Genomic DNA, 25,287 nt, shown 5'->3' with positions numbered 1-25,287 from the left:
GGGAGAAGTCGGAACACCCATCTTCGAGGTCTGGGATCCTCTCATACCCCTCCCCGCCCTCCCCGCCCCTGACTCTGACTCTGATGGAAAGGAGGACGCGATCCACGGCCATAACAAGCCCATAAATCACCAAATTCCCCATCGCAACCAACCCCACAACCGCGCCGACGTCGAAGATTGTCCTCATCAGCCCCATCTCGCTACTGCCCCCATAAAACTGCTCCTCGATCCAGCCGACGAGGAAGAGGGCATAGGGCAGTCCGTTCGCAAGGGTCAAGAAGAGTTCCATGCACTTCTGGGATCGCGGAGATGATGAGAATGCGTGGTCTTTGAGCGTACTGATCGTGAAGGCGGAGATGAAGGCGGTGGTTAGGAAGCCGAGGGTTAGGGTGAGGAGTTGGAGGGTTGTGGAGGCGAGGATGGCGAGGATGGCGAGGAGGTGGGGGGGGAGGGGGTGGGAGGGGGTGGGGTGGAGGGGGGTTCTGCCATTTTTTGGTTGGTCGTAATGGTGGTGGTGGTGTTGTGTGGTGGTGATGGTGTTGCGTGGTGATGGTGTTGTGAGTGTGGTTGGAGTGGGATGAGAGTGAGGAGGGAGGATAATGTGTGGGTTGATATAGGTGCGAAGGTAGGAGCAGGTGAGCTGGTAAGCTGACCTATGCTTTTGCGACGGTGAAGGTTTGCAGGGCTTGATGAAACAGAGGTACAATGTTGACGAATGGATATGGACTAAGTATCTACAAGGCGGCCCGTTTCTTCGGGAAAGAGAGACCATGACACCACGAGGCATCATTATGCTGGATCATGACCGTGTTTAATTACAAGGCCGCCGCACAGCTTAGCGCAATGGCATGTAGACGAAGCCAAGCCTGCATGTGCTAAGGCCAGCACATCGCATCGGAGAATCCCGAAGCCAGCGACTGCTGCCAAGGCTATCATCACTTCCCTCTCAAATAATCCGTATTCATCCTCGGATTCGTCCCAACCTTCGGCCAATTCGTACAAACCTCAGCCTGTGCCTTCCTCTGCACCTGCAAATAATACTTCACAAGCGCCTCATGCGACCTCTGCGTAAATCTCCCCACATACGTCGCAGGCTCATGCCAATCGATGCGCACCCCTCCTGACAAATGCACAATCGTCTCCTTGATAAGACAATTCCTCGGAGAATCCTTGTGCACAAAGTCCAGCGGGTTGTAGAATTTGTGCTGCTGAATCCAACGTCCCTGAGCGCCGCGGTAGATGACGTCTCTGACTTCGATGACTTCTTTCATGTGGTCATCGTTGTCGAGGTACTTTTTCATGCCTGAGCCTTTGTGGGAGTAGAGCGGTAAGCAGAAGAGACTGGCGAAGTTCTTGTGGACAACGACGAACATGCGTCGCTTGGAGTAGATTGGGCCGTACTCTTTGTTGATGGCGATGTGAAGATCGTTTGGATCGGCGTACTCATCCATGTTGGAGACGTGGTACGGGATGGCGATAACGTCGCCAAGATTGAAGGTGCTTCTCGAATATGGTGCTTTGAAGCAGATATCAGTCTTCAGCCACTTGGGGTCATTGTGGCCTCTGGGAGCCCAGTATGTGGAGTAGCCTATTCGACTCTTGCCTGGCGGCGGCTTTGGGGGCTCGACTAAAACCTGAGATGGTGCTGGCTGGGCCACCGGTGCCATTGAAGGATTGACAAGATTGGTGCTGTCATTCATATCCAAGTTGCCAAATGCCCTTTGTAGGTTCTCCTCATCCTGGACGTGCTGGGGCGGAGCTGTATACTGGCTACCTTTGTGGGCTGCGTGAGCATACGAGAACCCTTGATTGGGCGCGAGAGAACCCGGCGTTCTTGCTGGCACGTAGGCATTTTGATTTGCCCGCGGAGTTTGTGGGCTGTCTGCGAAGGTCACTCGTGACTTGTTGGGTCGAGCAGGTGCTGTTCTCGGGTCGAGAGCTGGGCGATCATTGCTCGGTCCTCCACCTCTGTTGCCGGTTGGCCCTCCACCTCTGTTGCCTACTGGCATATTTCTGCTATCAGTGATCGTACTTTTAGGCTCGCGTCGGGGATATGTGGTTTGATGAGCGGGTCAATCGAGGGATGCTGTTGAATAGCAGTGCAGCCTCGTTGTACCGCCATTGTCTTCAATGACCTGCCGCGAACGTACAATAGTGACCGTATCGTGGCGGCAGCTCTTTCTTTACGCGTGTAGGGCGTTTCCGGAAAGGTTACGAGACAACGTCGAAGTTGGTGAATCATGTGCCGCGATCCCATTGAGACAAAGGAAATGAACCGAATGCGTTGTCTCAAGCAATCAAAATCATACAAAGACAAGCAACTCGGCGTCGGAGGTCCTTCCCACTCTTTGTACTCGAACTTCGATTCGCAGCAACATATCCCGCAAAACGCGACATGATCGAGTCAGCTAGACGATTCTGCATAGAAATTCTCGAAGCTGTCCTGCACTTGACACTAGCGATGACGGATCCGATCGGCGTGATATTGGCGCAAAAGTTGCAGAACAGTATCCTGTTGAACAGACTCGCCAAGTTCACAGGAATATCAAGGAAGGAGTTACAAAGGCCGAAGCGCCCATCAGTGGCGATACCCAGTGTCGAAAGCCCAGCAGCACAAACCAAGCCATCAGCTGAGTCTCTGTTTCGGACCCCAACATCGCCCGAAGGAAAGGAATATGGGTTCGGCAACGAGTTCGAGGCCGACGGCAATGAGCCTGCAAGAGAATACCAGGACCCGCAGTCCTTGCGGGATGAGAAATATTGCGTGTTCGATGGAGAAGCAGAAGACGACTACACTCAAGGTCCTGCACGTTTGGTCATGGCCTTTGATGGCGTGCAGGACTGTCCAGCGCTGCTTATGAGAATGGATCTCTCTCAGCTCATCCAACATGCAGCATATACACGCAGGTTGCTTGGGAAGAAGCGACATTTTGCCGAGCGCCAGGGCGATGAGATCGATGAGTTTGAGTACACCGTCAGAGACGAGATCTCGAGCCACAAGATTCGTCTCGCTGAATTGACAGAGGTCTTCCCTGGAGAAGAACCAAAAGAAACAGATCCTGAAGTGTTGGCCTCGATTCAGCGGCAGATTGATGTACTAGAAGGTGTATTGGAGCGCATGTCGGCGAAGAAGGCGAGACTCCATGATGGGATCCGCGGGCTAGAGATGTCGCTGGCAGAGACGCAAGACGACATCTTGTCCTTTCTCGCAGAAGCTCTCCAAGATGCCACCTTGATTCCAGAGCAGGACGAGGAAGAGGACCTCTCTGTCGAACAGTTCGATCTGCAAGCTGAATACCAGGCCACAGCCAAAGAGATGTCTGACGACCAGGATCCGGATGCTCCACCAGAGCCCCTGGAGACCGGTGACGGTTTCTTACGACCGAATCTTCCAACGCCAACACATGAGGAGCAAGCCATCGCAGCACATCGAGATGCGGTACGAGAAGCAAGAGAATTCTTGAATACGGCCCAGGCACAGTTCAATCGCAAGGAGTACGACCAGGAGTGCGACAAGAACGAGAATCTAGCGGCATATACCACCTGGACAGAGTTTGATAACCACTGGGTGCAGCGGTATCGAGAGATCACCAACGAGCTTGTTGAGGCTGAGGAAGCGTACAAGCAAGCGAAAGCAAGCGCAATCGAAGCCGGTATACCGAAAGAGAACGTACTATCGGAGTATGACCCTCGTCCAGATCACGACGGGTATCCTCTAAGCGAAGACGTGGGCCAAGACCGCGTGGACGCCAGGAGATATATCGTGGACGACTGGATGGAGAAGGTACCAGATGATGCAGAGCCAGATTTCCAAGATGAAGTTGACGTTGACGACTGGGATGGCGAGGAGATCGACATCAGCGACAGCATCAGCTGTGTCGACAGGTACATGTATCGCGCGCAGATAGACGAATGGCGGCAGCAGGCTCTGTCAACACGGTAGCTAGAGTTTTGTGAGCCATCAGTGCCGGATGCTGTACATATGTATACTCTCTGATGAACAGATGCCAGGAAACCAACTTATCTCGGTGCTTGCGAAGCAGCAGTGTCAGTCGCGAGACTGTGCATGGTTGAGCTATCCATTCAGCATGAGCTGAGGCATGATGACAATATCATAAACAAATCCTGGCTGATGGAACCAGTGTTGTCGGCCCATCATTGGCTCGGTACGCTCCGCCGCTAGTCAAAGATCCCTGTAGCTAGCATTAACTCATCAAGACGGAAATCCCTAATTCCTAGAACTCCTTACCTCAGCGAGCTCAGGCGTTTCGCGAAGGCTCGGAAGTGCGTCGTGCCGACGCTAGTGACTTTAAGCGAGAGCCGGTGAGTTCCGAGCAAGTCGCTGCGCGAATTGGACCCCTGACGACTCTCCTAAGCCTCTGATTGGTTGGTACTCGTCGGCAGTCGCTTAAAGTGACCGGCTGGGCTTTAGCGTCACGCTAACAAAGTCAGGTCGTCCAAATTCGCCAAGGGAGTCTGAATCTGAGATAAAGAACTCCTTATTCTCGAAATCCCTCAAATTCGCTCCCTCGATCCTTGGGTGATGGGACAGCAGCGCAGGTAGAGTACTTGAAGAAACGCTCCAAGTCTGCCACTCTTTGATATTGATGTTGTCCTACGATGACAGTACGGACATTCCATCATCATGCGCATAGTAATGGTATACACAAGCTATACACCACGAACATTCTCTATACACTACCCCATCCACCCCTCCAACACAGCACCACACGCCCCACCCACTCAATAATCATCATGCGAAATCTTCGGATTCACCCCTGCCGCCGGCCACTCCTTATCCGGCTTCTCCAACTCCGCCTTCCTCATCAACGCCTTATGATACTTGACCAAACTATCATACGAAAGCTTCGTAACCCTCCCCAAATGCAATATCGGCTCCTGCCAACTAACCTTCATAGCCCCCGTCAAATGGCAGATTGTATCCGCCGTAAGATACCCATGCGGATGGCTCCAGTGGATATGTTCCAGTGGCTTCTTGCTTCCTTGAGGAATAAACGTCGACTTAAGGGCGAGGTCCAGTACTTCGATGTAATCTTCCTCGCGGTCGCCCTGTTTGGCTGCGATCCCGCGGTGGCCGTGCGAGTAGAGGGGGAGGCAGGTCATGCATTCGTGGTGTTTCCAGAGGACGATGCACATGCGTTGCTTGGAGAGGATAGGGCCGAACTTGGTTTCTCTGCAGCCACCGTTCGCTGCTGCAATGTCGAGATTTTCGTTCATGTTGGCAACGTGGTAGGGTACGGCGATGACGTCGCCTTTGTCGAAGGTCCAGCGCTTGTATGGAGATTTGAAGCAGACATTGTTGACGAACCACTTGTAGCGCTTGCTGTTCGCCATGGGGTAGTTGGTAGACCATCCTGTTGGAGCGTTTGTAGGTCTCACGGGAAATGTGGTGAGCTTGGACTGTGGTGGTAGAGGATATGGCAATATCGATGAAGTCGCACCTGCCGGCGCTGCCGGTACGTTACTGTACATGCCCAAATTCAAGTTCTGAAAGACTTGAGGAAGGTCATTTATACCCACCGCTGGTGCTTGCGGCTGTCCGACTTGACTCTGCGGCGGTGGTTGTGGCCTGGCAGGCTGAGTTTGTGGTACGGGTCGAGGACCTCCAGCCAGATTAGGTCGTGCTCCTGGGAAGCCTCCCCCATTTTGGCTTGGGGGCGCTCGAAACCCACCTCCAAGCTGGCCCGGAGTTTGTGATGGTGGTCCGCGACGACCTTGACCGACCTGGCTCGGGCGTGGACGATATGCAGTTCCTACTGGCCGTCCAACAGCACCGGGGTGAAGAGAGGAAGGCCTTTGAGGCATAGTGTTGCCAAATCCTACTGTTGGCCTAGGCGCGGCAGCAGCAGGATGTGCAGCAGCGGGAGCGATAGACCCATTCGTTGGCGGTCCATTGTTCCAAGCGCCCCCTTGGCGATTTTGCGTATCCCCGAAGTTACCAGGCATATCTTCAATTCGTGTTGGCTTTTGCGAGGTGGCTGTCAGTATCAGAGAGGTCGTTGAACCAAGTCGAGGATACAAGTCAGGCGACGAGGATGACCTTACCGCTGCGAAGAGCAGCTATTGACCGTGCATAATTATGCATTGGGCTTCCTTCTTGGTGCATGCTTTCTTCACCACATGAGGCGTTCCGCATTCGGGCATGTGACATTGTTCAATGTCCGCACCAGGCCATCGTGGGACACCACTAAGACAAACAACCGAAACACTCAGCTTCATCGTGGCTCGTTGCAACCGATTCACTACACATAAAGATAAGCGAATTATCAGATTGTCTTTGTTCCCCTTCGACACTCGGTTGTCGCATCAGCAGCAAACACCTTCTTGCACCTTCCTTTATACCATTTTGCGACCTCGGATCTTGCCCACAACACTCGACAGCTCAGTCTGGTTGATGGGTCCGCTATCCATCGTGTTATTACAAATGACGACAAAGCAGCCGTTGCTCAGCATTTTGGAGAAACTGATAGCCGAGCCCACAAGAGAGCCCCAGAGGGCAGAGGGCGTACCTAATCCTCTAGACTACGAGGCAGGTGGCAGTGTTGATCAGGGCAATGCAGCAGGATACTCAATAGAGTCCGGTGCAGAAGATTATGTACCCCAATTTGAGAACAGCAACACACAGTATCGCGATGAACCTGGAACCGGTCAGAATCCCGATGGAACCTGGCAAGAGTTCGACAATGCGCAGCCTGAGGAGCATGTCGATCCACAGCAGCTACGCGAGCAAAGATACTTTACCTTTGAGTACGAGGCAGAAGAAGACTACACCGCCGGTCCTGTCAGGCTTGTAGCAGCTCATGATGGTGTACAAGACTGCATTGCCCTGCTAATGAAATTGGGCCTCTCGGCGAAGATCCAGCGAGCTGTGCAAACACGTCGAAGTTGCGTCCGGGAGCAGGAGTATGTCGAGACGCATGACGAAGAGGCCGAGAGGTTCCGAAGCTCGATCGATGAAGAAATTGACAACTATAATGTTCGTGTAGCTGAAGCGGACGAGAAACAGCGGGAAGACCCGAGTCCTGAGAATGAAGAGGAACTTCGGTCCTTGCAGACCAAGCTGGATGTCCTGAAGCACATGATGGCGAATGTGGAGTCCAAGCAGCGGCAGGCTGAGCGAGGGCTCGAAAACAAGCAGCGGCTCTTCCACAATGCGCTTGAAGACATCCTTCCAGAACTTGAGGAAGCATTCACCTGGGGACAGCTCGTTCCATTTCAGGATGAAGAGGCTTCACGGGCCGTCGAACACTTTGACTTTCAGCAGGCGTACGAGGCTGCCTGGAAAGAGATGCAGGGACTGCAAGATGACGATACTGGCGACACCCATCAGCAAATGCCAGAGCCGTTGGAGACTGGTGATGACTTCCTGAAGCCACAGCTGCCCGCTCTTACACCTGAACAACAAGCCCAACGTGAAATTGGCCAACAGCTGTGGGACTCGAGAGATAGATTTACCGCCGCACAACGTCGCTTTGACCATAGAGATATGGAGCGCGAGTATGATCGAGCCAACATTGCCGGGCCCCACCTGGAAGCTAATCAGGCCGCTTATGCCACAACAGACGAATTCGATCTTGTCTGGGCGAAACGTTACCAAGAGATAACGCAAGAGCTCAGAGAAGCAGAAGATGCTTTCAACGCCGCCAAAGAGACCGCAGTGCGAGCCGGCGTTCTCCAGTATGGAATGACTTCGAGTCTCGCCGATGAGCCTGATTACGACGCATATCCGTTAAGTGCGGAGAACGACGACCCTGCGATAGCAGCGGCACAATCGAGTTCAAGAATACTTGACTGGAGGGCAAAACTTCGACCAGAAGGCGGACCAGACAAGATGAAATTCCCGGTTGACTTCGAGAGGTGGGATGATGAAGATATCGAACCGAATGACAGCGTCAGTTGCGTTGCGTTTGAGCCGTATCGTGGGTATATTGATGGTTATGGGCGGCAGCTGGCCTGTCTTCGCCAGGGTGGTAGCTAGCCAGCCAGTCAGTAGATTGAGAAATGAGTGTTCGTCTCCAATGATGACCATCGTGGCGTGGCGAAGTAGAGTGGTCTTCTCCTGCCACTCCATTGCTTCATGACTATGAGAATCTTCGATGCATCGGACTGATGCAGAAGCTCTACATGTGACATCTCCAGGGGTCATTTCGGATTCTCGGCATCTCGGAAGCCTGTCGAAAAGTACGCCGTTTTGTCAGCCAACGCATCCTTGTCGTGAGAGGATATACCCGCGCGGTACCGAAATGCTGAGAACCCGAAATGACCCCTGGAGATGTTAGGTATTCGTTGATGCATCGATGCTTCGTTGCGAAGAAGGAAGTTAAGGTGTGAAAGCACGGAAAGAAGGACACCTCGACGAGATTTCCATTGGCTCGGCTCACTCCGTCGCTAGTCGAAGATCCTTGTAGCCAGCATTAATTCACCAAAGGAAAAGTCCCTATAGTTATCCTAGATCTTCTTCTTTTGCAAATCCCTAGCATCAGAAATCTCTCAATTTACGAAACCCTAGAATCGTGAATTTCTTTCCAACGTACACCAGCTAGCGCCGGTGGCATCCGAGCCAACCACGGCTATTGACAGGACATGGTCCTCTTCCCTCGAACAGATTACCCACCGCTCGTAGAGAAGGCTCACGCGTGCACAAAATGTTAATCTTTGGCTACTGGTTGCTCGCTAAATACGCATCCAACGCAATCAAACCCCCTCCCTATCTAAGGGTGCTTCCCACCACACCCCACCCCTCCCTACGGCAACACAAACCTTCCCTGCCCATCCCTCCCCCTATCACTCTCCCACGGCACCTTCTTCGCCACCGCCACCCGTCTATCATGCAACGCCACCAGCCTCAAATAACTCTCCTCCGTCAACCTGCCCACATAACTAATATCCTCACTACTATCCACCCTCACACCCCCCGTCAAGTGCACCACACTCTCCACCATCAGCGGCCGACTACTATCATACGTCCTCGCCACGATGGGCTGATACTGCCCTATCTGATGAAACTTAGTCGCATTCTGCATCTTGACCTGTACATACTCCGGCCACAGACTCTGATGCTTCGCCGCGAGGCCCTGGCCTTCGAAGGAGTACATAGGCAGGCAATGGAGGTCTTGCTGGTGTTTGTAGAGGACGACGAGGATGCGGCGTTTGCTGAAGGCGGGGCCTTCGCAGGTTTTGACGAGGCGGAAGTTCTGGCCGAGTTTGTTTTTGGGGTTGAGGTTGGCGACGTGGAAGGGGAGACAGATGATTTCGCCGCGTTGGAAGTCGTTGACGGTGCGTTTGTGACGGACGCAGGAGGCGTTGCGGAAGGAGACGTTGTAGCCGCCGATGGTGTTGACGGAGGGGCAGGCGCTGCCTGACCAGGCGTCGGGGAGGGGTTCGCCTTCGGGGCCTAGAGAGGGGTCATAGTAGTTTGCTGGTGGTGCGGGCTTTTGACTGCTAAGGCTGAGGCCGCCCATTGCGCTGGCGAGGCCAGGGTCGAGGCGGGAGGCGTTGCCGTTTAGGACGCTCTTCAGCATGCTGGGAGCTATAGATCTGCCTGGCGCTTGCGATGCGTTGCGCCTCCATGCAGGTACCTGCGAGGTAGAGGCGGGAGTAGGTGCAGGAGCTGGTGACGGACTCGACTGTACAGTGGGCTGCTTAGGAAGCGCAGGTGCTACGTTCTTCGTCCATGGATTGGTAGTAGTCGCTTGTGTTGGCGTCGAGCCAACGCTGGACGCTACCGAGGCTGTCTTGATTTTCACCTTGTTGAGAACCATGGTCGGCTATCTTCCCGAGATATGTTTGCTACAATTCAAAAGCCGTCGTCTTTGGGCAATGGTTATCAGAATGATGCTGATTCTGAGGGACTAGGAGTCCATGATGAGAATCGACCACGGGTTTATGTTTCATTGTCGCTGAAATCGCAGCCTTCGATGGCGACTCGGTCATTGTGCCAGAGCAGCCGCATTATGCAATGTTTGTTCTCCCAGATGCGTAATTTGCCAGGGTGGAGACCACGTTGTGAACACAGCAAGCAACAAAGGGGTGTCGCGTCGACTGTATCAAAACTCAGACAAAGGACTGGCAGAGAGTCCGTCTTTGTATCCCTAAGCGAGACTTCGAAGATGCGTTGCAAGAACCTGCTTAGTCGGCTTCCGACTCCCAAGATCAAATGGTATTCCTTTCCTGCTCGAAAAGTCAACGTCAGCCAAGAGGAGCAAACTCCAAAGCCCAAGATGGCGGACCTCACAACCACCTTCGCAGTGTATATGGCCTTGCTAAAGATGCGTCTGAAAGACGCCGCTCGTCGCAGGCGTGAAGAGGACTACCTGGTAGAGGTTGGAACAGAAGTGCCACAATTTCAATATCAGGGAACACAGACGGAGGCCGGTGTACAAGCAGAAGGCCACACCAGTGGCAGCGCTTCCGAGGCCGCCGTACTCGAGGCCAACGAAGATTCTCCGCCCGGAGCGAATGGAGACATCCAAGATGACGGAGAGACAAGCACAGAAGAATCATCTTATGCCTACGTGGAGCTCGACGAAATAACCGGAGAAGACTTCACCGCCGGCCCGGCAAGGTTCATTCCAGCTTCGGATGGCCTAAAGGAATGCATCGGCCTAGCAGTGACAGCAGACCTGCTAAGCAAAATCTTAGACGCTGCTGAAGCGCAAAGATCGTTCGCGCGGGAGAGTTCACTAGCAGTCCGCAAGCAAGGAGCATTGATGAACTTGCAAGCCGATGTCGATATGGAAATATCCGGCCACGAGCTTCGGATCATGCAAGCGAAGGAGGAACCCGGCGAGGATGATACTCCGACCGCGAGTCTGGAGAAGGAGCTCGAGAACCTGCGTCTCTTTCGCGAACATGTTGATGATCGTCGGCGATCTGCCGAAGAGCTATTAAGATCGCAGGCCAACAACCTAATCGAGCTCCATAGCATGGTCGGTGCAATTCTGGAAGAGGCTTGTGAGGCAGCCAAAGTGCTTGAGCCGATGGAAGAAGACCCGATCGCCGAGGTGGAAGCGCTAGATCTGCAGACAGAGTACCGCGATTTCGTGAGGCAACGGCAGAACCCGTCCTGGGAGGAAGGAGACGAGGACAATGAGACCGTCGCGGAACTACAGGCGACCCGCGATGAGGACCTTGCGCCAGAACCGCAAGAATTGACGGAAGAGGAGCAAGCATACCAAGATGGTAAGGACCATTACTTCGAAGCACGCGAACGCCTGGAACATGCCAACGAGCGCTTTGATCGGAGGGAGATGGACAGAGAGCTAGAAAGAGGCGAGACCGAGGAGAGTGATTCCGACTTCGACCTCCGCTGGGTGCAACGTAACCGCGAACTGACGACAGAAGTCATCGAAGCAGAGGTGGCCTATGCAGAGGCCAAGGTTGCTGCTTTCAGAGTCGGCGTGGAGCTCAGGCTGGATGACCAGTCTTCCGGCTTCGGTGATGAGGATGACAATGGCTATCGGGAAAGCTATGAAGCTGCCTGCAAAGCAAGTGTAGACCAATCGAAGATAACATCGTGGCTGCAGACAACATCTGACGACATAGGTCTCGAGGATGATGTGGGCAGTCCTGTTGAGGCAGATGATTGGGAGGCCGCTGAGGTCGCAATTGGTGACAGTGGCAGTTGCATCATGCAAGGATCTCGGCGGAGGCGGATAGATCAATGGAAGGAACAGCAGCAGGTCTGTAGAACAGAGGTAGCTGGGAGTTGATCAAAGGCACTGTGCATGCGTTAGTCGCGCTGCACGATCTTGTTAGCGCGCGTTAATGCACACGACATGGCAGTGGCAGAGCTTCTCCCTACTTCTCACTCTCTACTGACAATGTGACGATAGCACAGAGAACAATTGCATGTCAGCGTTCAATGCAGCGTAAAGCTCCTAGCGGACGCCACGATGAAGACACTCCTGGGATCCCGAAAGCTTGACTGACAGATAACAGCTTCCGCAACTAAGTGTTCGCAAGCCTTGAGTGACACAAAACCAGGCCATCGGAATGTAGTGTTTGAAATTGTGTAGTGTTTGAGATTGTTCGAGCCATGCAGCAGCTGTTTATCGACTCACGAGCGTGATTGTAGAGTGCTGAGGGCGTGGAAAGCAGCCCATGAGTCCGCATGGTGGAAGGCGAGACCACAGCGTCCTGGTTATCATTCCCACCTACATGGCAATGATTCGTTGATCCGGCGAAGCGATGGCTTTCTGCCATGCGCAGTCAGCAAGTCAGCGCTCGGCGATGCTGTATGGTCGATCTCAACGATAGGCGGAGCGGGTGGCTTTCATCAGTCAGCTAGGATGCTGTCATGCTCACAACGTTCTAGACCGTCCAAGTTGGCAGTACCACCTCCATGTCCGGGGAGCATCGCCCAGGTTGTGAGCAGGCCAGCAGAAGTGACACATGGCAGGGACCAGCTCGCTTCCGGGAAGCCACTCCCGCTGAAAGCAAGCAGGGACCGACGGCGGCAGACGAGGGAGGTTCGGATGTTATGTCTGCGTTGCTCTGCGTCAATCGTGAGCTGCACGAGCATACATGTACCCTGCGTTGTCAACATCTCCGGGCGGACGTTGACAAGAAGTAAGCGAAGTCTCCGATGAAGTAGAGGACTGGGTTGTTAGACCGCGAGATTGGCTGCGAAAGTTGCAAGCTCTCAGCCAAAGCCGCGGTCAGAGCTGCAGAGCAAATCTCCCCCTTGTAGGCATCCTGCTTGTCCTCGTGCGCTTGATGTGCAGGGTGTGAGGCGTGCTATGCAGCCCTAGCAGGTCGCCGATGGGGTGCGGCACGGCCATTCCTTTGACATCCGTCTTTTCCGTTGCTGTGCCTCTCGAGTGTTGTTCCGAGTAGAAGAGTGCTTCCGGCGAGTGCTTGTGTGCTTGCGGGACAGTCTGCTGTCGATCAGTTCTGCTGCGGCGTTTCGAATAGCCAGGTACAGCCAACTTGGAGGCGCTGGGCTGCAGCGTTGTTCCAGAGGCCACTTTCATCGTCACCTGCGGGCGCCTACAGACGAGACCTTCTGACCCTGAAGCTTGCTCCCACCACCATCAACGCCCATTCTTCTTGTCCTTCTCGTCCATGCTCGGCGAGGAGAAGCCATTGCTGTGAACCTCAAGACAAGCCAAATATCTTGTACACACGTTGCATAGCAAAACATTGCCGGGCGCCGTCGTTGCCGCGAAGACAAAGGAATTGGCCCATGGACATCTGAGCAGCCGCCCGAGCCTACAGCCTCTTGCGCTAGACTAGTCTAGCAGGCCACCAACGGGAGCCTCCCTCCAAGGCACCTACTGTGACTGCTGAGCCAACATCTCTGACACTCATCTACTCTGCACCGCACCCTCACACCAACACCTCACTGCCTCCGATATCCACATCCCCCGCTCTACCGCAATACCAGGTTATCCCAGCACAGCCCGGGAACACTACCAGGATCTCGATTCAGCCCCTACAGCTCGGCCACAAGTTATTGTTGCGGAACACTGCATACGAAGCAATCACCCGCCCGAAACATCTCTCCCGCCGCCTTTCAACTGCATGTTAACGTCACCGCGTCAGCAACACAAGATCGGCAACCAGCACCTCCGCACCCACTGCACGGCACCCTCGAAGCACATCACACGACATCTTCCACTATTCGCAGCTGAACCGCGGAAGCAGGCTGTCAAGAGGGCCGCGAGCACCTCTTTGACAGCCGCCTTGTCAATAGCCCATCGTGGCCGAATTACCCATCCCCGAGCCATTAGATCGCTCCAACATGGCGTCGCCGGTGCCATTACTACGTCCACCCATCCCGGGTCAGGGTCGCCAGCAGCCTGGTAGCAGGGTGCCACGGCTTGGGTTGGCGATACCTGCGTCACCAGGCCAGCGACCCGTGAACAGCGCGGCAGCACCACCAATGTCAGAGAACTCCGCACTACCTCCATTGTCCATACCTACGAGACAGCAACCGCCGAAACTGTCTTTAGCCACACCCATGGGCTCGTCACAAACGCCGCAAGAGAATGCTCAGACAAGGCGGAGAGGACCTCCATTACAGATCGCTCCAGGGCTGTCAGCGAGTGGTGGTAGCAGTGATGATTCTGCGCATAGTCGGACAAACAGCTTTGGTGCAAACACAACACAAAATGGCTCAGTATCGACAACATCATCATATTCCGCGCTCAACTTTGTGGAGATGCTGCGAGGTGACAGGGACCCACAATCAGCGACTGGATCGTTATACAGCAGTAGCTCGGCACATTCTGGAGGAGAGGGAATGGTGAGGGAGAACAGCATGCAGGGTATGCTACCAGATCTTGAAAAGCTATCATTGGAGAAGGGAAGACCGCTGGATGTGGAAGATCTAGACGACGCAGGCTGGAAGGCAGCGAAGAAGGAGGGTCGCATTGTTGAGATTGGCAGCTTAGGTGAAGGTGCAGGCGGTGCAGTAACAAGATGCATACTCAAAGGAGGGAAGACAGTCTTCGCACTGAAGGTATGACGAACAACTAAATCCTTCAGCACTGTCACCCACTGACTCTTCCTAGGTCATAACCACCGACCCCAACCCCGACGTCAAAAAACAAATCGTCCGCGAACTCTCCTTCAACAAATCCTGCGCCTCCGCCCACATCTGCAAATACTACGGCGCCTTCATGGACGACACCTCCGGCACAATAGGAATCAGCATGGAATTCTGCGAAGGCGGCTCCCTCGACAGCGTCTACCGCGAAGTGAAAAAGCTCGGCGGGCGCACCGGCGAGAAAGTCCTCGGAAAAGTCGCAGAAGGAGTCCTAAACGGACTGACATACCTCCACGGCCACCGCATCATCCACCGCGACATCAAGCCCTCGAACATCCTTCTAACGCGGAAAGGGGAGGTGAAATTATGTGATTTTGGCGTGTCCGGGGAGTTTGGCACGAAGGGAGATGCGAATACTTTCATTGGGACGAGTTATTACATGGCGCCGGAGAGGATAACGGGGCAGAGCTATACCATCACCAGTGATGTGTGGAGCCTCGGCGTGACGTTGCTGGAAGTGGCACAACATCGATTCCCCTTTCCCGCCGACGGCACGGAAATGAACCCTCGAGCGGGTCTCATTGATTTGCTCACTTATATCGTGCGACAACCGATTCCGAAGCTCAAGGATGAGCCGGAGAATGATTTGACGTGGAGTCCGAATTTCAAGTACTTCATTGAGTGCTGGTAAGTCCCCATCATAAACAGCCACGAAGCGGAGCGCAGTGGCGGAAGAAGGGGTTGTGCTGATGATCTTCTAGTCTCGAAAAAGACGCAAACCGCCGCGCCACACCCTGGCATATCCTCAAACACCCTTGGATGGTGGAGATGAAGCAGAAACGGATCGACATGACGAAATTCTTGAAGACGGTTTGGGATTGGCAGGATGAGGTTGAGGAGCCGCAGGCATGAGCAAAACAATGGCAGGGAAGAGATGAAGCGATGCGGCACATTCCCTTGTTGAAGAAAACCAAAGAGGACTTTTTCGTACGGAGCGGAGCGGGATGGTGTATTTCGAGGCGTTCATTTCGCTCCTTCATGGGAAAGGGAAAGGGAGCTGGGCGTGGATGGATTTGGGTATGCATGGCGATTGCGATTGTGATTGCGATTGCGATTGCGATTGCGATTGGGCGATGGCGATGGCATATTTGCGACCATGTAGAAGCGAGTGAGAAATTGAATCGGGATGGGGTGAGGTTGATAGCAGGAGACACTACGCAATGTGATCGTACTGTGTGCACTGGCAGTCCCACCACGATTCACACCAGCAAGTCCAGCACCTCTCTGCCCTCCGATGATGTTCTCAACGCATCTTTCGGCCGAGACATGCGCCTCATCCCCATCTCGACAGCAGTTGCTGAGACACTGCTACGCGGTGTTCGAGTACGGCTGACACTCGTCTGCTTGAGCGACTTTTTGGACAGCCGTTGCAGCGATTTAGCTCGCTGATGCTCATCATGGCTGTACGAACATCGCCTTGTAGCACTCTGTTCCGTCCTTCTTATGCTCGTGGAACTCGCAAGGCTCCGGATTGAATGGCTTGGCTCGTTCTTCGGCAGTCATCGTTCCCATACGAATTGCGAGGTCGCGGCAGAACTCGTAAGCAGCAGGATCGGTAGTGATATTGTTGAAATGGTCCGATTTCCACATCCTTGCGGCGATCTCGACCATGAGGCGCTTAATGCTGTTGTTACCAGCAGTTTGGGAGTAGACGGTCTGAGACCCTTGTACCGGCCAGTAGAAACTGCAGTGAAGCTCTTCAATGAGTCGGTCGGTAATGTAGTCCTTGAAGCTCGATGATTGCAGCTTATCGCCTAGGATCCAGTGTTCGACGAGACGCGCTGCACCGGTATCGAGGAGTGGGTATGATCCTTTGCCGGAATCGTTTCGGGGTTCTCGAATCCCTCTGATCAGGAAGGCCGTGCGATTTTCGTTGATGTTGCATTGAGAAAGAGTGAGGTCATCATCCGCCCATTTTGTGTCTCCGCGGATTACGATGCGCGAGAACTCAGTCGGGAGTCCTTCCTTGATATTCATCATGTTCTTCACTTCCTTGATGGTCGTTGTAGGCAAAACTTCGAGCTTGTAGCTTGACTGTCCGACAGTCTTGAGTTCGAGTTGCATGCCCACTCGCGCTGGCTCAAGTTCGAATCGCCCGTGGTATATGAAGTTTGCGAAAGCCCCGAATATCTCCGGTGAGTACTCTGACAAGGGGATGGTTTTGGTAGTCGCTTCTGTCCAACCATTTCTCATGCTGGCAGTGAAGAACTCTGAGTGCTTGACAGCGAGGCTCTCGTGCAAGTAGAACGTCTGTGTTTCGTCACCAGAGCCCACCACCACTGTCAGCGGTTGTGATTGGAGGCTGTTCACCAAAGTCAGTAATATGCGCGGTAGTTCAGTGGTGATACAGACTCTGAGGTCGGCGTCATGGTCGACGGCGCTCTCGTCGAGAGCGTTTGTTTGCGGTCGGAATGGTTCAGAGTGTCGGTGCTTCCGGCGATGTAGATATATGGTGGGTGTCGAGTCCAAACGTGGTGTGTTTGGTGTTTGGTGTTTGAAGATTGTGGCGGCAGATGGAAGTGAGGTGGACCCGGAAATGCACATGCTTCCTGCTTTTACCCGCGACCACCAAACTTAATCTGGCACAACTCGATGAACTCACTCATCCCCTCCACCAACTCATCTTCACTCCCAATCCTCATTCTGTGCACAAGATTAAGAGCCTGCTTGTCTCCTTTCTCCTGAGTCCATGGCCCACGCTGCCTGTCATCGTGCGGTAGCTCCGGGATGAATCGCCCTCCCCTTCCTCGAGCTCGAGCTCCACGACCGCGGCCTCGACCTCGTCCACGGAAGCCACCTCTCACAGCGTTACGCTCATCGTCTAACCAATCCCGACGACCCCAAGTGAACTCTTCATCTGGTCCTGGTTCGAGAGTAACGCCATAGGCAAGCTGAAGCTGGTATTTCAGATTTGGAAAGCGTGAAAGTAGACGCTGGAAGTCTTCATTCTTCTCGAAGCCGGTAAAGTCGACTTTGGGGACTCTCTGTGTGGTGCCTGGTCTATCGAGAGGAAGCGGAGCTGCTTTGCCATCGTTCTCGGCACTTTTCGTAGTATCTTCGTCCACGTGAGTGGCTTTGTGTGTCTTGTAGCATGGTATAGAGCAGCTGCGTAACAGTCAGTGTCGAGCCACGTCCACGCAACGATATTTCCACTTACTATCTCAGCTCGCAGATAGGGCATTTGTACTTGGAGTCCTGCTCATTGCAAACGCCACATTTTGGTGTCATTGTGAGCTCATCTTCCACCGGGACACAAAGCCCTCAGCGTACTGTCTTGTCGATTCTGTTGCGGCGGTCAGTGCAAAGACCGGTGGTAGGATACATGTTGTGTACAGACCCGACAGCAATCACATGTCAAGCAAAGAGGAAAGCTCGACCGTTGCCAAGCAGATCTGAAGTGCAGGGGTCCCGGATGCCGCGGCGATCACTCCCGAGAGCTTCTTGCGGCAGCAACGATCTCGACATCATCATTCTGCTGCTTTTGCACATACATCAACTACGATATGGCACCGCCGAAATACCGAAGTCTACTGGAGCTCGCGATTCAACGATCGCAATGGACGTGCTCGAAATGTACTCAGACGAATCGATCGATGCAATGGCGAAAGCAGTTCTCCCGCAGTCTGCAAACATCTTCAAAGGCACGAGAGGAACAGGCTCCCACAATGGCACAGATGAGGAAGCCGTTTGAGCAGAAGAATAAGAATACACTGTTAGTCAAGTCATGAAGCACAATTCTGGTCTAAAACCCAGCACTTCAGAGACGGGTCTAACGAATATGCAGCTACTATGCCATATCGATCATCCTTGGAACAGTTGCGCTCAGCTATGGCAGCGTACCACTATACAAAACGATCTGTCAACAGACTGGCTGGGGAGGACAACCGATCAAATCCGCAGCGCACGCAGGGCCCGAGACCGAAGACGATGTAGCCGCGAAGCTCACGCCCGTAACATCCTCGAGACGACTTCGAATCACGTTCGCTGGATCTACATCAGACATCCTACCCTGGAAGTTCACGCCGCAGCAACGAGAAGTGAGAGTATTGCCAGGAGAGACTGCATTGGCGTTCTATACAGCCACGAACCAAAGTAAAGATGAGGACATTATTGGAGTCGCTACATACAGTGTGACGCCTGCGCAGGTGGCGCCGTACTTTAGCAAGATTCAGTGCTTTTGCTTTGAGGAGCAGCGGTTGAATAAGGGTGAGACTGTGGATATGCCGGTATTCTTCTATATCGACCCGGACTTCTTGAAGGATCCTACGATGAGGAATATTGATACGATTACGTTGAACTATACCTTTTTCAGTGAGTACCTTGCGCTTTACGCCACGGTGCGGCGTTGGTTGTATCGAAATGCTGATTCCTTTCTAGAAGCAAGGTATGACAAGGATGGTCATCTTGCTCCCGTACCAATGCCTAACTAAGCCGATCGATCCAAATGTCTGGCATGATCAAGCACGAGGAGGTGGAACTTCACTCATCGACATGCTATGGGAACAGAAGCCTGTTGCACGTTCCACGGAACAGCAGCGATGCACGGCGCTTGTTCAAAGCTGGGGTACAGCACGGCAATGCGACGCAGCTGTTCTTCAAGATGTGAGAATCCGACCAACGAAAGCAGGCAGTACATTGGCCCACTGATATCTATCGAGCCACATTCTCCGTCCTCGAGGGCCCGAACTGTACCTGCATGAGCTGATCTGCGAGCTACCCCTCACACAATCCGGAGTCCGAATATCCCGGGGAGCCATGGGAGAGCTGCATCACCAGATAAAGATCATCTTCCGGACTGCTCAGCATATCAGCCACCTTCTTGGACATTGCCTTGGCTAAGAACACAAACGTATTGTCTCTCCGTTCTCGATCTCACCACCGCCAACATGGCCGACGACCGCAAACCAACGAACAACCAGCTGGCTGTCGACCTTCCTGGCCCAACTGCCTACTGGACTGGACACAATGAGACGGGCAAAGCTATCGTCCACTCGAAGCATCCAGTAGACTGGGTAAGCAGCAAAACATAGACGGATCTCAAGCAATAGCTCACTTCCTCTCCTTCACAGGTCAAATACGACGACGACGCCCTCGCCATGTCCGTAGCCTTCACCACCACCTTCCCCGCCAACCTCAACAACGACGCCGACGTAGCCGAACACGAAGAGAAGCAGAAAAGTGGCAAACTTGGCCTCGTTTCCAAAGGCGGCACAGTCCTCCGCTACGTCGACTTCAAACCTGGCTACACGTGCATGATGCATCGCACCCAGTCAGTAGACTATGGGATTGTGCTGGAGGGCCAGGTGGAGAGTATTCTGGATAGTGGGGAGACACAGCTGTTGAAGAGAGGGGATGTTATGGTGCAAAGGGCGACGATGCATGCGTGGAGGAATCCGAGCGAGACGGAGTGGTGTAGAATGATCTTTTGTTTGCAGGATTGTCAGCCTGTTGTTGTGAATGGGGAAAGATTTGGGGAAGATTTGGGGAGGGGGACGGAGGGGCTGCCGAGTAGTGGGAATGATCAGTAAGATGAATGAGATGGGCAAGGTCGTGGTGGGACGATGAGGGGGGGGGACGGTAGAGACAACTGAGTGTGAGGCATGCCTTGTTCGGCGTGTGGGATGCAGTATCGGCATTCATGCGAACAATGCACCGCAAGAAACAGTCTCCAATCTCGAGACGGACACAATCTTTGCCTCATCCAACACGCTGCCTTGTCTGGTATAATCAGACCATAACGCCTTGCATCAGCCAGGTATCACCAGCTCTGCAGTGATTTGCTGACTTCACCAGCTGGAGTAACACTTACAGGTGACCGATGCTTGCGTGTAAACAGCAGCCACGAGCCAATCGTCAACAGCGTCACAGGAATGGTCACTACCCAGTACAACCAGAACTTGGGTGATACCGTCCACTGCTCCGCCTGGTCGCCTGCACCCGGGAAGTGATGGAAGAAGCTCATGCTGAAGATTGCCTGTAAGGTTTCAATCAGCCCAACGCTTCACTTTCAGTGCGACAGTCATACGCTAACAAATGTTCCAGGCAAGAACAGCATGCCGAGAATGCCAATTCCCTTAGTGATTCGACCATCACGCTGAGCCGACTCGGCGATGCGGCTTGCGAGGAGTGTGTCACGTTGGGCGTTGGAATGGAAAGCCTACGGTTCCAAATAAGCAGGAGCACCATCACATGCTAGGGAGCTCACTTACCAGCGTGATCTCATTGTTCATACGCTTCTCAAGCGCGACCGATCGATGAAGCAGACACTTCATCACAGACGCAACGAATCCAAACTCCCGTCGATGCGTGGAGGTCACAGAGCTCTGAACACCTCTGCTGGTCGTATCACACTCTTCGACGGCTGTCGACTACCGAAAGAGCGTTGGTTAGCATCTCAGAGTTATGAATCAGATGCCGTGCGACTTCGTGCATGTGATTAAAGTCGCCGAAGGCAGAGTGCTGGCCGTTACTGCGGGCCTTCTCAATGGCCCGAACGGCATCTCTCCATGACCAGACTGCTTGGTCGAGTTGCTCGACTACGTAGCCCAAGATCGCAGTATGGATCGAGAAAGAATGCAGGTCCGAGGTCGTGATCTTGCTTTCGACGAGCTTCTCTCTCACGTGAGCTCGGGCGTCTCCTGCTAGATCAAAGCAGAGCACTACAGACGATTGGCGAGAGGTGTGGAATGTGACAAAGCCTAGCTTCTGCCATCGATAAGCTGGTAACATATCCCGTCGAGCGGCAATATTGGAGTTATGCTTGATCAGGAAGCGGAATGCTGTGGTGTAGGAGCCTGTGTCATCGTCGCCGGCCCAGAAGAAACTGCTTGCATCTTGACAAAGCCTGCTCCAGAAAGCAATGGGGATGTTGAATGTTTGACTTAGGACAGTGCGGTCGTGATCTGTCGGTTGTGTACCTTCTAGGAATCTGATACAAGGAAGTCGCTATTAGTGTCCGCACCAATGTCGGACAGTAATGATAGCATACACTACCAGAGGTTTCCGGTTGACTTCATTGGTATTGCATACATCTGGTAAGTCTAACGACACTTCGTTCCAAGCAAGACATCCTTCAGGTGTCGTTGATCCCGAAAGGCAAGGAAGAGTTGGCATAGTGGGACGGTACTGTGCTGTGTGACATATTTTCGCAGGAAAGATAGATTATATACAGAATAACGGCCGCAGGACGCTCGCAAGATCTACACTCCTGTGTCAGATGTTCAGGCATGAACCACATGCATGGTCCGTGGCCATTTGTGGCTCGACTACAAGCCATATGTTTTGGACCATGAGCCACAAAGCCATGGCCAGATAACCGGCCGAGACGTGTGGACACACGGATGCCGGCCACATGTCCATAGCCACCGCATGCGCATATATCATCTACCTCCAATATCAGGCGGACCGCCATTGAGGTCCACCGAACTACATAATCTGACACACGTGACATTCGGGCGGAGCCTCTGGCGAAGCGCCTGAGGCCATATGGCGCCTGTCGGCCATCCGCGTCATCACCAGGAATCAGAATTAGCAATCTTAATTGCAATATCTCAACACCGACACTAGATATGCAAAAAGTGGTAAAACTATGTCTCGAAAAGATAGCAAAGTCAATTTTTCGATAGTCATTACATTGTGTATGTTAAAGCTGCGATTGAAACAACCTGCGCCGTGATTTGCAGTTGTGTCATCCTAGGACTGTCATTCGGATCACTACTCGTTTGAAGGTAAACAACGCCATATGCAAACACTGCGACATGCAGGGCCCTTTAGAATTGCACCCTCTCTAACCTCTAAGTGTCCGTTCATTTATTAGTAAATGCGTCGTTGTGTTGTAGAAAGTTAGTGTTCTATATGCGACAATCCGGCTCTTTAGTGCGGAAAGCTTTCAGACCCGTGGCAAGCCACTCAAATCTTTGACACCTAAGGCATCCAATCTAATAAGGTTAGCGTCAAAAAATTGGTGGCCTTGCCCGCGGTCTGATATAGGAGATAGAGTACAGCCATGTCGGAGGAGATACCTGTGAGGAGTGTGATAAGGCGCGCATAGTGAGACGGGAGCCGTCGCGCCAGAGCGATAAGCCGAGGATACACTATGGCACCATAGCATCTGGAGACACGGTGATAAAGGATAGCCAACGAGAGACCGCATCGCGGAAGAAGAAGACATATTATGCTTTGAGATGGAAGCAGCAGGCCTGATGGACACATTTCCATGTGTTGTTATCCGCGGGGTGTGCGACTACGCGGACTCCCACAAAAACAAGCGATGGCAGCCAAAGCTATCTTGAGTCTTACGGTAAGATATGGAACGATCTGGTGCGCTACCAAAATCGCTATCCCCTTCAGGAATACCGAGAGAGGAATGTCTTGACGATGTGGATGATGTCCTACGAGCAGGCGCGTAGAATCAATCCGGAGGCGACGAACATTCTCGATCAGTGGGCGTTCTTGCATCATGGAGACGTGTCATATGAGCTCATTAGAACATATCCCGAGATGTCCAAGCGGGATCAGGAAGAGGGTGGCATCGAGGACATGCTCGACTTCGCGACGGATGAACCTGCCTTCCAAGACTCGCTCGGTGTTCTTGCACAATACTTCCTGGTCAACGCCATCGATGGCAGTGCCGGATTCTCTATTCACCCGGTTATGCACCGATGGACTCTGCATAGAATCGTGGACAACAAGGCCAGGGAAGCGTTGTGCGCAAGAGCGATTCGGATCGTGGCGAGGAGGGTACCGCTCGTGAGCGGTACTGGCCAGCAAATTAGAGCTGAAGGGCTTCTGCCGCACGCGAGAGTAGTAGCTACTCGACTCGAAAAAGAGACCGGAGTGACTGGGGTGGATTATGACCTCTATGTAATGGCACACTTTGTGGCGCGATGCGAGAGGTCGCAAACAGCAGAATTCTTGTACCTACGAGCGCTGACAGAGAGCGAGGAGGCATGGGGACCGGAGAAGGAGATGACTCTCGGAATCTGTAGCAACCTTGGCCTTCTCTACAGAAATCAAGACAAGCTGCAGAAGGCGAAGGACGTGTGGCTACGAACGCTTGTAGGAATGGAGAAGAAATTAGGGCCGGAGAATGCGACCACACTTCAAACCCTCGATAGTCTTGGCGCTCTTTACGGACGGCAGGGTAAGCTGAAGGACGCGGAGGATATGTATTTGCGAGCGCTGCGAGGGAAAGAGAAGGCATTGGGGCAGAGTCATGATTCGACACTTAGAGCCGCTTGGAATCTTTCTCTCCTATAACAAGACTTTGGCAATCTTGGAAAGGCGCGAACCATGTGGTTGCGAACTCTGGAAGGATATACCAGCGTCGAAGGCGACCATGCCGCGAAAATACGCACTATACAAAAGCAGCTAGCACGACTCGGGACAGACGATGGCATATCGACCTCTGAATCCAACGCGCAGAGCGACGACCTCTCTAGCCACTCACCAGAGCCCGAAACACGTCTTGTGGCAGAACACGCCACTAGCAGTGCACACAAGCGTAGGAGAAGGACTAGTAGCCTGGGAAGGCCTGAGCCCGTCAAGTTCCAGAGAGTGGATCATGGACTGAGTATCAGGGAAACAGAGTAAGGCACACCGCGCATTCCAAGTGACGAACAAAGTACAATAGCCTGGCGAACATCTTGACGCAGCTTCAGCTCCCTCAGTTCGAGGCTCCAGCACTTAAGGACAAATTGAGCAGAGACGGCTTAGAAGCAGATTCGCCCCCAGCGATCATCTCCAGCCATGGCATGTGCTATTCCATACAGTGAGTAGGTTCCTGTGACCGGCAGCTGAGAAGTACGCTCACCGCTCTAATAAGTCGTCAGCCCCCTCACTCGTCGAGGTCCGATCACGTGGTGCTATCCCTATTGCCTAAATTGTTCGCTCCCATTGTCACACACCGGCGAATACTGCGCGAGTGACATGGCGCACCCCGACCCGCTACAGCAAAGTCAATGTCCTCTTGCTTACTCCTTCCCTTCCGATCTCACGACTCACCTACAAGAACAATGGATCCCCTCTAAATCGAGGACACGGCCTCTACAGTGAGGCCTAACCGCCAAAGAGGCCTCTCGCCGGGCATGGCCGGCATAGCGAGTAGTCTCGGAATTCGCCGACTATGGCTGGATCGAAGACCATGCGAGTTGGAGTCTGCTCTTATGTCAGTTCGGCAGGGCTTCCCTATCCCACCACATCATCTCACCGACACTGACACCTCGACTGCAAAGACGCCCTCGCCAGCGTCCTTGCGTCTCACTACGAAGTAAACACCTACGCCCTTCTTAACACCCTGATCGCTGAATTACCTGGACTTCCACCTACAAAAACCTAGAACTCTCTCGACCCTACGGAGATACGGAAGGTCTACGAGTAGATCTTAGGCGCCACGTCACGCTGCTCGTACGGCGAGGTTAATATGCTGCGGACGCCCGAACTTGTGCGACAGCTAGACAGACATCATCGACCAGGAGAGGCGATTCGACCAAGCTGCTTGTGAGCTTAGTGTCGGGTCCCCCCCCCCTCGTGTGGCATAGCTGAGGACTCGAACTTTCCGCCTGCAGGCATGAGACTGTACTTCACTGAGGATCCTGCAGGCGGATCCTTCTGGATCGACGCAATGGATAGGATCGTCGGTGGTCGAGAGGAGTTCGCCCCTGGTTGCCCTCTTCGGTAGTGCGTGGGTAACTTCAGATCATGTTGGACGATAGATA

The 25,287-nt window shown here is 53.3% G+C and overlaps 13 protein-coding genes across 13 annotated transcripts; 7 read left to right on the top strand and 6 right to left on the bottom strand.

Moving 5' to 3' along the window:
- Positions 1 to 935: 935 nt before the first annotated feature.
- On the bottom strand, positions 936 to 2,009 carry CLAFUR5_02240 (uncharacterized protein; the record flags this gene model as incomplete). Its single annotated transcript, XM_047901388.1, has 1 exon — positions 936 to 2,009. The coding sequence occupies one exon, from the start codon at positions 2,007 to 2,009 to the stop codon at positions 936 to 938; it is 1,074 nt and encodes a 357-aa protein (XP_047756474.1).
- A 386-nt stretch (positions 2,010 to 2,395) lies between these two features.
- Positions 2,396 to 3,943, top strand: CLAFUR5_02239 (uncharacterized protein; the record flags this gene model as incomplete). Its single annotated transcript, XM_047901387.1, has 1 exon — positions 2,396 to 3,943. One exon carries the CDS (start codon positions 2,396 to 2,398, stop codon positions 3,941 to 3,943), a length of 1,548 nt encoding a protein of 515 aa, XP_047755567.1.
- Positions 3,944 to 4,743: 800 nt separating this feature from the next.
- CLAFUR5_02238 (uncharacterized protein) lies at positions 4,744 to 6,127 on the bottom strand (the record flags this gene model as incomplete). The annotated part of the gene is made up of 2 exons (XM_047901386.1): positions 4,744 to 5,999; positions 6,067 to 6,127. The coding sequence occupies 2 exons, from the start codon at positions 6,125 to 6,127 to the stop codon at positions 4,744 to 4,746; spliced, it is 1,317 nt and encodes a 438-aa protein (XP_047755568.1).
- Positions 6,128 to 6,415: 288 nt separating this feature from the next.
- On the top strand, positions 6,416 to 7,999 carry CLAFUR5_02237 (uncharacterized protein; the record flags this gene model as incomplete). The annotated part of the gene is made up of 1 exon (XM_047901385.1): positions 6,416 to 7,999. The coding sequence occupies one exon, from the start codon at positions 6,416 to 6,418 to the stop codon at positions 7,997 to 7,999; it is 1,584 nt and encodes a 527-aa protein (XP_047755569.1).
- A 766-nt stretch (positions 8,000 to 8,765) lies between these two features.
- On the bottom strand, positions 8,766 to 9,782 carry CLAFUR5_02236 (uncharacterized protein; the record flags this gene model as incomplete). Its single annotated transcript, XM_047901384.1, has 1 exon — positions 8,766 to 9,782. One exon carries the CDS (start codon positions 9,780 to 9,782, stop codon positions 8,766 to 8,768), a length of 1,017 nt encoding a protein of 338 aa, XP_047755570.1.
- Positions 9,783 to 10,130: 348 nt separating this feature from the next.
- On the top strand, positions 10,131 to 11,732 carry CLAFUR5_02235 (uncharacterized protein; the record flags this gene model as incomplete). Its single annotated transcript, XM_047901383.1, has 1 exon — positions 10,131 to 11,732. One exon carries the CDS (start codon positions 10,131 to 10,133, stop codon positions 11,730 to 11,732), a length of 1,602 nt encoding a protein of 533 aa, XP_047755571.1.
- Positions 11,733 to 13,765: 2,033 nt separating this feature from the next.
- Positions 13,766 to 15,424, top strand: CLAFUR5_02234 (Mitogen-activated protein kinase kinae MKK2; the record flags this gene model as incomplete). Its single annotated transcript, XM_047901382.1, has 3 exons — positions 13,766 to 14,485; positions 14,538 to 15,199; positions 15,274 to 15,424. 3 exons carry the CDS (start codon positions 13,766 to 13,768, stop codon positions 15,422 to 15,424), a joined length of 1,533 nt encoding a protein of 510 aa, XP_047755572.1.
- Positions 15,425 to 15,967: 543 nt separating this feature from the next.
- CLAFUR5_02233 (uncharacterized protein) lies at positions 15,968 to 16,941 on the bottom strand (the record flags this gene model as incomplete). The annotated part of the gene is made up of 2 exons (XM_047901381.1): positions 15,968 to 16,874; positions 16,925 to 16,941. The coding sequence occupies 2 exons, from the start codon at positions 16,939 to 16,941 to the stop codon at positions 15,968 to 15,970; spliced, it is 924 nt and encodes a 307-aa protein (XP_047755573.1).
- Positions 16,942 to 17,127: 186 nt separating this feature from the next.
- CLAFUR5_02232 (uncharacterized protein) lies at positions 17,128 to 17,800 on the bottom strand (the record flags this gene model as incomplete). The annotated part of the gene is made up of 2 exons (XM_047901380.1): positions 17,128 to 17,677; positions 17,730 to 17,800. 2 exons carry the CDS (start codon positions 17,798 to 17,800, stop codon positions 17,128 to 17,130), a joined length of 621 nt encoding a protein of 206 aa, XP_047755574.1.
- A 275-nt stretch (positions 17,801 to 18,075) lies between these two features.
- CLAFUR5_02231 (Cytochrome c oxidase assembly protein COX11, mitochondrial) lies at positions 18,076 to 19,002 on the top strand (the record flags this gene model as incomplete). Its single annotated transcript, XM_047901379.1, has 3 exons — positions 18,076 to 18,284; positions 18,357 to 18,883; positions 18,950 to 19,002. The coding sequence occupies 3 exons, from the start codon at positions 18,076 to 18,078 to the stop codon at positions 19,000 to 19,002; spliced, it is 789 nt and encodes a 262-aa protein (XP_047755575.1).
- A 456-nt stretch (positions 19,003 to 19,458) lies between these two features.
- Positions 19,459 to 20,094, top strand: CLAFUR5_02230 (Oryzines biosynthesis cluster protein J; the record flags this gene model as incomplete). The annotated part of the gene is made up of 2 exons (XM_047901378.1): positions 19,459 to 19,584; positions 19,642 to 20,094. Coding segments are annotated over 2 exons (579 nt in total), but the record flags the coding sequence as incomplete, so codon positions are not given.
- An 823-nt stretch (positions 20,095 to 20,917) lies between these two features.
- Positions 20,918 to 21,685, bottom strand: CLAFUR5_02229 (uncharacterized protein; the record flags this gene model as incomplete). The annotated part of the gene is made up of 2 exons (XM_047901377.1): positions 20,918 to 21,500; positions 21,561 to 21,685. The coding sequence occupies 2 exons, from the start codon at positions 21,683 to 21,685 to the stop codon at positions 20,918 to 20,920; spliced, it is 708 nt and encodes a 235-aa protein (XP_047756774.1).
- Positions 21,686 to 22,957: 1,272 nt separating this feature from the next.
- On the top strand, positions 22,958 to 23,830 carry CLAFUR5_02228 (Kinesin light chain; the record flags this gene model as incomplete). The annotated part of the gene is made up of 1 exon (XM_047901376.1): positions 22,958 to 23,830. The coding sequence occupies one exon, from the start codon at positions 22,958 to 22,960 to the stop codon at positions 23,828 to 23,830; it is 873 nt and encodes a 290-aa protein (XP_047756773.1).
- Positions 23,831 to 25,287: the final 1,457 nt, after the last annotated feature.

This window comes from Fulvia fulva, chromosome 1 (assembly GCF_020509005.1).
Source record: "Fulvia fulva chromosome 1, complete sequence".
Classification (NCBI taxonomy): Eukaryota; Fungi; Ascomycota; class Dothideomycetes; order Mycosphaerellales; family Mycosphaerellaceae; genus Fulvia; species Fulvia fulva.
The sequence above is the reverse complement of the archived record's forward strand: the minus strand, read 5'-3'. Positions and strand labels throughout refer to the sequence as shown.